The 12,061-nt window shown below is 39.9% G+C and overlaps 1 protein-coding gene across 2 annotated transcripts in view; it reads right to left on the bottom strand.

Moving 5' to 3' along the window:
- The window catches only part of COL4A3 (collagen type IV alpha 3 chain), a 136,269-nt gene that overhangs the window by 35,429 nt on the left and 88,779 nt on the right, over positions 1–12,061 (bottom strand). For both annotated transcript variants that reach the window (XM_059703357.1, XM_059703356.1), the window contains exons 22-29: positions 8,520–8,612; positions 7,940–8,035; positions 6,916–6,986; positions 5,982–6,164; positions 5,304–5,472; positions 3,058–3,150; positions 2,353–2,454; positions 183–280 (exon numbers count right to left, since the gene is read on the bottom strand). In XM_059703357.1, the coding sequence (XP_059559340.1) occupies positions 183–280; positions 2,353–2,454; positions 3,058–3,150; positions 5,304–5,472; positions 5,982–6,164; positions 6,916–6,986; positions 7,940–8,035; positions 8,520–8,612 (905 nt within the window). The remainder of the gene's footprint in view (positions 1–182; positions 281–2,352; positions 2,455–3,057; positions 3,151–5,303; positions 5,473–5,981; positions 6,165–6,915; positions 6,987–7,939; positions 8,036–8,519; positions 8,613–12,061) is intronic.

Raw genomic sequence — 12,061 nt, 5'->3', positions numbered from 1 at the left:
TTTTCCTTTCTAAAAGGGAGGAATAGTTAAAAAAAACTTAAAAAAATTCATCTGCTTTATCATTTACAAGTATATTGATAATTTCTACACAGAGCATCCTGACTGGCAGGAACATCCTAACTGGCCAACTGTAATTGTTCCTCCTCTTCCCCATTTCAGTCTGAATTTTAATTCTCAAAGACCTTGGCTCCTGGGAGGCCTGGACTTCCAGGTAACCCTGGCTTTCCCATTTCTCCAGGACAACCCGGTGATCCTTTAGTTCCCGGAGAACCTCGGTCTCCTACAGGGAAAAAAAAAAATAAAGGTTGCATGATTAGTCTTATTAAAAGATTTTGGGCAGTGTCTCTTTTATTTTACCTTATGTCATGAGGCAAGTAGCTATAAATGTTTTATGGAAGTTTGAGTGACGAAAAAGACAATGGCTAAATTAGCAATTTTTAAAAATTCAATTCCAAATCAGATTACATTGGTTCCCAATTTTTAAAATTACCTTCTCCATTTTTGTTGTTTAACATCACTACAATTTTGATTCAGTATTTTTTTAAACCACTGATCTCAGTTGACCATTGGACGGACTTTTTCTTTATGAAGCATATTTTACATTCAATATATAGCCAAATACATATTTACACACACACACACACACACACACACACACACCCCATATCAAGATATAAAGCATTTCCAGTACCTACCTAACCTTTCTCACCATGGGTTGCTCAATAGAATTACTTCCTAATGCCCTATAGCAGCCACTGAATGTAATGAGTTAACTTGTCTCTTTTGCTTTATGGCGAAAGAATTGAGAAAGAAGTCACACACATCATTTTTTCTGTTCTGTGGTTCAGAAGAGGAAACCCTGGGTGGAGCAAAGCTGCCTTCAGAGAGTTCCTTTATGCCCCCAATTTGACCAAATTTTAATTAACAGTTAGTTTCTGGGCTTCATTAGGTTTAAATGGGAAATTTGGACTCTCTTGTTTCCAGGAGCTCTTAGGCTAGTCCTGGTGCCCAGTTTGGAGTCTCCTTCGTGAAGGTGACTCCAGAGGGGATAGAGCTAGGAGGCAATTTTCTTCATGCAGGGTCCAAGAAGGACGAGGCAAAAACATGGGCCAGGCTGGGTTGCTTCAGAGGTCACTGGCAAGGAATTTCAGTCAAAGACATTCTTGGGACCACATGAAAAATCTGATTAGGTTTTTCATTTCAAGTGCATACTCATAAATTGAGATCAATATTCCCATATTTGAGCAGAACTGATGCATGGTAAACACTGATGATACATTAATTTAAGAGATAAAGCACCAAACAAGGATTATTATTTCTTTTTTTTGAGTTATTTTATTGAATTTATTGGGTGACATTGGTTCACAAAACCATACAGGTTTCAATAAACATCTGCATGTTGCATTGTGCACCCACCAAAAGTCTCTTTCCATCCCCATTGTCTCCCAATTTGCCCACCTCTACCTAGGCCCTTTTTCTCTGGCTCTTACCACACTGTTGTCTATGTATTTTGTATATATGACTTTTGGCTAATCCTTTCATCTTCTTTCATCCAGTTGCCCTGCCCCTTTCCCTCCAGCAGTTGTCAGCCTGTTCCATGTATCCACACCTCTGTTTCTATTTTGCTCATAAGTTTATTTTGTTCATTAGATTCCACATAATAGTGAGATCATATGGTACTTGTCTTCCTCTGAATGGTTGATTTCACTTAGCATAATAATCTCGGATTATTATTTCAACAAACACCTTAATACTGAAAAAAACATGAAATTATTATAAAACCTGAAATTGTATGCGACAGCCCAGTGACTGAGGTTACTCATATATCACCCCAGATAAGACTTGATGTGTGTGTGTGTGTGTGTGTATGCACTTGTCAGTGGGGAGCCATTTCTTTGGAGAGTTTTCCCTTTGATGAGAAACAGCACTTTTTTTCCTAAAGAAAAATAACTTCTGTGGTTTATTTTGGAGTGAATGGGGAAATCAGCTTTGTGTGATTTAATATTCTTTTTTATTATAAGAGAAATGCATAAAGTGAAGAAATGTATAAATTAAAAAGTGTAGGCATCTATTCAGAAGTAAAGAAAGAATTCCTCACAATCCCTCTATCAAGAAGAATCACTTTGGTGAATTTTTATGCATTTAAAAAACATGATTGAGATGAGGCTGCATAAATCAATGTGAACGCTCTCTTTTTATCTATCGTCATTGTAGGATATTTTCCCCATTTAAGACTGATAAAAGACATCATTTTAAAGGATAGTATGCGTATTTCCTATGTTATTCACTATACATATTTATAGTTTCTAAATATCCACAATGAACCTTACATTTAAAAAATTTTTAACTTACCCTTAGGTCCAGGAGGCCCAGGGAATCCAATTCCTGGGATTCCTGGTTCTCCGTCAGGCCCAGGAATACCTGGTTCACATATTCCTGTTTGTCCCGGGAAGCCTTAACAACACGTATACATCCACGTCAGCAACTTTCCTTTATATTGCCTTATAACCAAATGTCTAAGTTTCTGTGTCATCCCAGACATTTTTGGAAATTAAAAAAGAATTTACCACAACCCTGACTTCCTCCCCATTCCTATCCAGTGGACTAATCATTAGGAACTACAAATAATTTTGAAAATATAATTTATCTCCTAAAAGAATTTTTTTAAATATCTTAAATCATATAAGTCTCCCTCCATTCATATTGGCAAAGAAGTTAAGTTTTCCAATGAAAAAGCTGTGGGAACTACAGTAATCACTGGCACCCAGTCCTTGCTCCTCCACCAAAATCCATGAAGACTGTTCTGCTCATGAATTCCTCTTAAGTAACTATTTCAACTCCCTTTTAGAATCAGAAGCACCAATGGGAATAATCTAGGTAATTTCAAAGGACACGAGCAAGTCCCCTGTCTGTTGCCTTGTCATCTGACAAACTGGCCTGTGCTCTCTTTGGGAGCCAATGAATATCATTTTTCCTTAAAACTGGAACAGTGTTTTCCCAGGAAAGTCTGGGTGCTATCTGATGCCAGGCACCAGACTTGGCAAAGAGGATACTTACCAGGTGGACCGCGGGGGCCAGCATGACCTGGCGGCCCTGGTGGTCCTGGGAGCCCTGGCACTGGTGTTGAAACACTGAATTCTCCCCTAGGGCCTTAAGAAGATTTATGATCATAAAATCAGTGTGCATATTGAAGCTTTTACTTGGTGCAGAGGAAAAATATATGATAGGATAATAAAGGGTTTGCAGACATATTCCAAGAAATATGAAGAATCATCTCTGCAAAATTGGCTTAACGATGACTAGCCCATAGGAACTTTTTAACTTAATTGATAAATATTTATAAGCATCTATTATTGTCTATGCCTTGTTTTAATTAACAGCCCAACATGCTGGCCTATTGGAAGAGAGCCTATTCTAAAAAGAATTGATAATATGAATTCTGCTTAAATATTGGTGAATACTGGCAGGATACTTATTTATTGGGTAACTAGTTTTCATAAGAAGGACATATGAAATATTGCACAAACCATGAAGTGGGGCTGATGTGGGTTTAAATCTTGGCTTTGCTCTTTGTAAGGTCTGTGAGTTTGGCTATATTTCCAAACCTCTCCAATAACTTCCTCAGGTGTCATTGGGAAAATAACACCTGCCTAGCTAGTAAAGGTTTGAGATAATGTTCTGACCAAAGTGGCCAATGTTAAAAACATGTTAGTGATTAGTACTGTCCATATATTTATACATTTATAGGAAAAATAAGTAGTGTGATGGGAAAATTGATGATAATGTATTTTAGAACATTGGAGTGTTTCACTAAAGATTCACAGTTAGAAAGAATAGAAGAGGGTTTGAAGGTGGATTACAAGAGGACTGAGAAACATTTTCAGTCAAGGGCCAGACAGAAAAGTTTCAGTTTTGTGGTTCATATGGTTTTTGTCATAACTACTCAACTCTGCTATCATAGCATGAGAGCAGCCAAGAAGAATATGTAATGGATGAGTATAGCTGAGTGCCAATTACACTTTGTTTATGGACACTGAAACTTGAATTTCATATAATTTTCATCTGTCACAAAATAGTATTCAAAAAATTTTCCCCCAAACATTTAAAAATATAAAAAATTCTTAGCTTTTGGATGACACATGAATAAGTGGTGAGCTGCATTTGGACTGTGAGCTGCCATGGTTGGCCAATTCTTGGATTAAAATAGCAGCCTCAAAGGTGAGGCACAGAAAAATATACATCATATATATATATTCTCCATAAAATAACCTTTACATACACATGTAGACAAAAATGCCAGCATACAATATACAATGTATATATGAATACTATGGGGATGTACTCTCAAAATTTTTTTAACGATGAGGGATGCTACAAAAAAATTTTGGATGGGGAGGGTTGGGGCGCAGGAGGGGAGGTAAGAGATCAACCGAAGGACTTGTATGCATGCATATAAGCATAACCAATGGACATAAGACACTGGGGGGTAGGGGAGGCCAGGGGATTGTCAAGGGGGGCAGGGAAAGAGGAGACATATGTAATACTCTTTGTAGTACTTTAAGCATTGAAACAAAATAAAAAATAATAAATAATAAATAAAAAATAAAATCAATAAAAACATTAAAAAAAATTTGGAGACCACTGGTCCATTGGTCTCACCCTTTGAGTGACTTTAGAAGTAAAAATTGATTATGGTAGCATTACTTATTAAAAACTGTCAGTAACATGTAATTCTCATCTTTTGCCTCATTCTTCACTACAGATAACTATTGATGATCAGATCCCTCCTGAATCTAGCAACTTCATTCAGTATACGTGGATCCCAAAGTTACCGGGACTTTGAAACTACTATTAGATGAATTTTCTTCATTTGTCTTAGATATTTTGAAGTTTTATTTATACTTCATTTATTGGGTTATGAGTCAAAAAGAACAAATTTGTAATCATATTAGTGGACCCTTGAGATCTAGAAGAGGCATCTCAAGATCAATTTCATAGGTTTTTTGCAACCCCTTTGCTTACTCTGACTTCTACTCATCTGTTAGGATCTATTTATTCCATAATTTATGTCAGTAATGGATATAAACTATCCTAGGAAAGTTTAGTTGAATTGCTCAGTAATAGAAAAAATAGATTTTTCTCTAATATGTCCTATATGTTCTTTTCCTGTGTCTACCGGTTGACATATTCTACTTCTTAGGAATAAGTTTCTATACACCCACTGATCTTGAGGGAGCTTCACTAGCTCTAGGAACCATCAACCCACCCACAGGAAAACAGGACTGGAAAGAAAACTAACCAACCGGCGTCTCCAGGTGGTCCAGGGGCTCCAGGAACGCCTTGGGCGCCCTTTGGACCAGGCTCTCCCTGCGGTCCATAGCCTGGTGGTCCAGCTGGTCCTGCGGGTCCTGGGGACCCAGGGATGCCAGGATCCCCTGGAGGACCAGGGTCCCCCTTCTCACCACGGAGGGCCTGTGACAATAGGAATATGTTTGGATAGTGCTTCATTCCAGTATTTCCTTACATAGATTAATATTACCATGAATATGAATGCCACTTAGACGGTCAGGGTGAAAGTACTGAATTAAAGAGAAGTTGGCATTGAAGGGAATTATCACTAACGTAAGGGTGCCCTATGGTTTCTGCAGTTTTGTGCCCTTTGGAATTCAGTCACATTTCATCAACTGGGAACCCTGAGTTCCACTTGAGATGTCCGACAATGGGGTGCCACCCATGTGATAATAGCCCCTCAAACCTACCTCACATTGGTCAACAGTTCAAATGGAAATGACATTCATGTAATGGTACCTTTCAAAAATCAAATCAGTGCAGCTTAAAACCTTTGTTTGATTTGCACCAGGTATTTCCACAAAGGTGATACTCCATCTGTATTCATTTTTCTCATAAAATGTCTTTTAAAATATTTTCCAGGTTGTAACATTGAAAAGAAAATTGTATGTTTTAAAGAAGTTGATACCAACCGGTTTGCCTTTAGGTCCTGGTAATCCTTTCACTCCAGGGGTTCCAGGAATCCCATCCAAGCCCGCTCTGCCAGGCGGCCCCCTGGGCCCCGGGTCCCCTGGACTACCCGCTTCTCCCTCTGGCTGAGCTGCTTCGCCTTTTTCTCCTTTAAGTCCTGGATCACCCTGAGCACCCGGGAATCCCTAGGGTGGGAGAGACATGAGTCTGCATTGTTTTTGGGTAGAGTTGTTTTTGTGTCAAGCTCAATAGAAAATGCCAATTTTAATGAAACATGTATTTAGACACTTATTTGTCCCACAAATGTAATTTTAAGCTTTTTTCTCTTTTGGTAGCTAGACAGTACAATTCAATGCATCACACACAATAATATAATTCAATATGATACAATAATCATCACAATTCGGATTCTGTTAGAATATTGGTAAATTTTAACATGCATCTCTGGATAATTTAATATATTTATCCACATATAACTCTGATTTGCTATTGTAATCAAAATCTAAATTTTTAACAACTTTATTGAGGTATAATTTACATATAAAATATGAACACAATTCAATGATTTTTAAAATAAATGTATACTAGTATATCTATACTACAAACACCACAATCCAGTGTCAAAACATTTTTATCACTCCCCCAAATTCCTTTAAACCCATTTGCAGTCAAGTCCTGTTCCCAACCTCAGTCCTGGGCAACCATTGATCTGCTTTCTGTCTCTGATACCATTTTAAATAATTATAAATTCATTATTTCATTCACACATCATTTGTTCCTTCCTTCCTTCATTCATTCAATCAACACGTAACTGTTAAAGTGCCTGCCCTTTGCCAGGCACTAAACTAATAGCCTGTGTGTGGTGCAACCATATTTCCAGCCAGAGTATCCCATCCTCCAAATTGAAATTAAAGCTTTATAACCATGAAATCTTACTGGGAATCCTGGAAGACCCACACTTCCTGGGGACCCTGGGCTTCCTTTAATGCCAGCTGCCCCTCGTCCTCCTGCAAAGCAGTGAATTGGTAAATATTCATTGAACACCAATTCTAAGGGTAAGGCAGTGTGTGAAAAAAATAGGGTGTTTTCTTCTGAGCAAAGAAAGACAAATTTCTATTTTAAAACATACAGTGCAAGAAGAGAATGGGAGTATATCACTTGGATAAGAGACAATGTAAAAAAACAAGAGCTCAAAAATTTTAACTTCCTAAGATTCTTGTCTTTATAATTTTAAAGAGATACATTTTTATGATGATAAAAGTAATACATGCTCTATGTAAAAATAATGAACAGAAGTAAGATAATGAAAATCACCCATAAATCTACCATCAGAAGACAGTATTTGCTAAAATTTTCATGTATATTAGTCTAAAATTTTATATCCATAAATACATACACATTGACAAATATATACATTTATAGCTTCACTTTAAATGGGTGCACAATAAGCCTATTGTGTGGGTGAACCATCATTTATTCAGCTAAATGCTATTTTGAGACATTTAGATTGTTTTTTTCAACTTTAACTGTTGTAAACAATGCTCTGATAAATACCTTTGGATATTTAATTCTCCAAATTTATCCAATTATTTTCTTTACAATAAATTCCTAAAAGTTCAACTGTAGGACCAATGGGTACAAACTTTTCTAAGACTTCAGATATCTATTGTCAAATGGCATTTTTCTGTACAATTTTAACTTCCTATAGGTATTTAAGCATCTCTGTAAAGATGATTTCTTTAGAAGATCTTTTGAATAAATTTCAGGCCAGTTTATTAACAAATATTTGTTCAGATGTATTTTTTGCAAGTTCTTTGCCATGATATATTTTTTTGACAGTAATCCAAATGGTTTTACTGCTTATCTATATTCTTTGAGCCGTAGGGAAACCAAGGAAAACATCATCCAGTGAGTTGACCCTTTGTACTTGCAAAAACACTTGTCGGCAAATTGTTTGTACCTGGGGTTCCTTTTACGCCATCAAATCCTGGCAGCCCTGGGAGACCCGGAGGCCCTGGGACACAAGGACAGTCTGTGCACACGAGGCCTGGCTCCCCTGCAATGAGAGTGTGCTCGGTTACTCATACACCCCCACCACGTCTGCAGAGAGGACAGGCGGTTTCCAACTGCACAATTCTTTCTTACATTGAACATTCTTCCATGTGGTGCAAATCATGTATGACATTTCACATATTAATAAAAAACATTTCATCTATTACATCTGCTTACTTTATCCCTCTGAGCTTCTAGGTGCTCTTCGATAGAAACTCCTGTTTAGTGTAAAATAGCTACTATGTCCGTGTTTCTCTCTTTCAGTGCAGGACAAAACTCACATTCTAGGAATAGCCAATGATTTATTGCATGGCTGCTAAATAAATGGCTGCTTTACAGATAAGGGAACACTTATAGCTAATTCCTTTGGAAAAGAAGCCAGCTCTGACTGCCTGCTGTTTGGCATCGTTGTTGCCTCAGGGAGAAAAAAGCAGTGATAGTGATGGTGATGAGAATGGTAATAGAACAACCCCATTGATTGAACCAACCTTTGCGCCCATCGACACCTGGGATTCCTGGAGGCCCCACGTGGCCTGGAGGTCCACCTTGTCCAGGGGGACCTTTGCGATATACGATGTTACCTACAAAAAGACACTGGTTTTTAAGACATTTCTTTAAGTGTTTTCTTTTTCAATTAGCAGGCATTTTAGCAATATGTATTATGGTATATGCATTTCCCCGTTTGTTTTGGAAGCTGAGTCCTTCGAAGGTTAGCTGCAGCTGAAAGGCTGAAGCGTATTGGTCAGCTTTTCCTTTCACATCACCCACAGGTGATATTTCTATGGTGTTTCTCATCACACAAGCAACCCATTTACCTTATTATACTATTTCCAATTACTCCAAGACTATCCCTTTAGCATTTTTAGGCAAAGGGTCAAATCTCGTGCTTCTGTGCATGTTGAATACACGATATACGTATATCTCCTTGATATATTGTAGATGCTTAATACATGCCGAGGGGGAAAAATTCTGACTCAGAATGCCACCTGTTCCTCCTCACTGCTTGTTCACACCGACTGAGTTTCTCATTCTGAAAGCAGCTCTCCAAGAAAGCTCTTCCCAGTCTTCCACATATTATCTGCTATTACAGTGTTACCATGAATAGCGACTTCTCTTAAACTATTGTGTTCTATAACCTAATTTTTGGTCTTGCCATTTCAAATATAGGTTGAAGGCAATGCTGATTAAAACTAAATATTTAAAAATAGTACCTATAGCTGCCAAAAATGTCATTGCAACAAGGTAACAGTGGAAACACTTAATTTGGGTGGAACTTGGTGTGTGTTATATTAGGTCTGCTTGACTGTGAAGAGAATGCCCTTCCATGATCCAGTTTTCTGTGTCTTCAAGATGACTGGATAGTTACCTTTAAACAGTAAAATCAGATGGCAGTTTTATACTTAATGTGTACTTACACATTTATACATTTATATGTACTTAACACATGTTCATACTCATTTCATACTTAATTCAACAAATAGTTGAGTATCTACAATGTTCCATCCCCCTTTAAGCAAATGATGGGGCTTAAAACAGCAGAGAAGACACAGTCCTTGACCTCAAGGAGCTTTGATTCTTGTAGAGGAAACTGACAAAGGCAGGGCAATGTGAAACAATCTACAACCGGGCTAAGCATGTGCTGGGGTCCAACCCCAGCAGGTCCAGGGGTTCCCCATAGGTGTGGACGGAGTCGGCGAAGAAGGAATGACACAGAGGCAGCGTTCAGTTGATCAGCAACCTAGCCAGGATCTCTAGCCCGGATCTCCAGCCAAGTTCTGGTCTGGATCTCCAGAGAGGTTCTGCTTCGGATCTCCAGCGAGGTTCTGTAGCCATGTTCCCTCGCTAGGTTCTCCAGCCAGGTTCTGTCCAGGCTCTCCAGTCAGGTTCAGTGTCCAGGTTCCAGTCAGGTTCTCCTGCCAATCTCTGTAGTCAGGTTCAGTCCAGGATCCCTTGCCATGTTCTCCCGCTAGGCTCTGTCTCTAGGCTCTGAGGCCAGTTTCTGTCCAGGATCTTTTGCCATGCTCTCTCCAGCGAAGCTCCCCCGTCTCTAGGCGCTGTCTTCTGAATTCTGTCTCATGAGTTCTGTCTCTTGCTGTCTTATGAGTTCTGTGTTCTGAGTTCTGAGTCTTTCTGTCTTGTTACAACTGTATTTATACCAGTTGATTTAATCCTATCAATCTCTATTACAAAGGTTAGGGCGTTTCTTATCTCCATTCCAGGGAGAAAAGATTATGTAGTTTAAGCATGATTGTTCGTAGTTAAAGGGATTAATTACCCGCCTGGCACTTAGTTGAGGGGTTTTATTCCCTCCCTAACTTCAGGGGAAAATCCCTACCTGGGGAAAACAACCTTTCTCAGAGACCTTGGTTAAAACACATAGTGCCAAGAAGGTGAGCAAACATATTAAGAACAGTATGCCATATATGCCAGGTCCCTTGAAACAGCAAGCATGGACCGGCTCCCGGCAAATTCCCCCTTTTTTATTTTTTAAAAGCAAGCATTAAAAAGAAAAACCTCAAACGCTCTCTTTTATCCATTTTAAGAGTAGGATTGGCGCTTTCTGCTATTACCTGAGTCCTGATCTATCACCCCAGGGAGAGCTTGCCAATCCTGCACTTTCCCGGGGTGGAAAGGCTGCAGTGGGGTTAAGGATAAGGCTCCTTGGGCCTACCTTCTCCCATGCCTCTACATTTACCTTTCTGGCACCTTTCCTTCCTCAGAAAAGCATGGACGTATTTCTTGTATAAAACGTTCTGTCTGACTGGGAGTAACCTTAATTCCTCTGCTAACAAGCATATATGTTAAAAGATCAATACGGAGTCTTTTTTCTTTAGACTCAGTATGGCACATCTTCTTAATCTAAAGATCAATACAGAGTCTTCTTTCTTTGGACTCAGTATGGCACATCTTCTCAATCTAAGTTCTGTACTATCCACCTTCTTACCCTACTTATCCTCTATAGGGGGGTCTGTAGCACCCTGGTGGAGTCCTATCCGTCCCGAGTGTGGGGTTTTCAATGGGGGGGGCTTACCTAAGGGAATCCTGTTCCAGGGGTTCCCAAAGGTGTGGACGGATTCGGCGAAGACTATCCACCCTCTTCCTACGGTGGAGTCTGATCCGTCCCGAGTGTGGGAGTTCTCAATGGGGGAGGGGGGCTTACCTAGGGGAATCCTGTTCCAGGCATTCCCAAAGGTGTGGACGGAGTCGGCGAAGACTATCCACCCTCTTCCTACGGTGGAGTCCGATCCGTCCCGAGTGTGGGGCGCTTACCTAGGGGTCCCTGTTCGGGCGCCAGATGCTGGGGTCCAACCCCAGCAGGTCCAGGGGTTCCCCATAGGTGTGGACGGAGTCGGCGAAGAAGGAATGACACAGAGGCAGCGTTCAGTTGATCAGCAACCTAGCCAGGATCTCTAGCCCGGATCTCCAGCCAAGTTCTGGTCTGGATCTCCAGAGAGGTTCTGCTTCGGATCTCCAGCGAGGTTCTGTAGCCATGTTCCCTCGCTAGGTTCTCCAGCCAGGTTCTGTCCAGGCTCTCCAGTCAGGTTCAGTGTCCAGGTTCCAGTCAGGTTCTCCTGCCAATCTCTGTAGTCAGGTTCAGTCCAGGATCCCTTGCCATGTTCTCCCGCTAGGCTCTGTCTCTAGGCTCTGAGGCCAGTTTCTGTCCAGGATCTTTTGCCATGCTCTCTCCAGCGAAGCTCCCCCGTCTCTAGGCGCTGTCTTCTGAATTCTGTCTCATGAGTTCTGTCTCTTGCTGTCTTATGAGTTCTGTGTTCTGAGTTCTGAGTCTTTCTGTCTTGTTACAACTGTATTTATACCAGTTGATTTAATCCTATCAATCTCTATTACAAAGGTTAGGGCGTTTCTTATCTCCATTCCAGGGAGAAAAGATTATGTAGTTTAAGCATGATTGTTCGTAGTTAAAGGGATTAATTACCCGCCTGGCACTTAGTTGAGGGGTTTTATTCCCTCCCTAACTTCAGGGGAAAATCCCTACCTGGGGAAAACAACCTTTCTCAGAGACCTTGGTTAA

This window comes from Myotis daubentonii, chromosome 7 (assembly GCF_963259705.1).
Source record: "Myotis daubentonii chromosome 7, mMyoDau2.1, whole genome shotgun sequence".
NCBI lineage: Eukaryota > Metazoa > Chordata > Mammalia > Chiroptera > Vespertilionidae > Myotis > Myotis daubentonii.
This window is presented reverse-complemented; position numbering and strand designations above follow the sequence as displayed.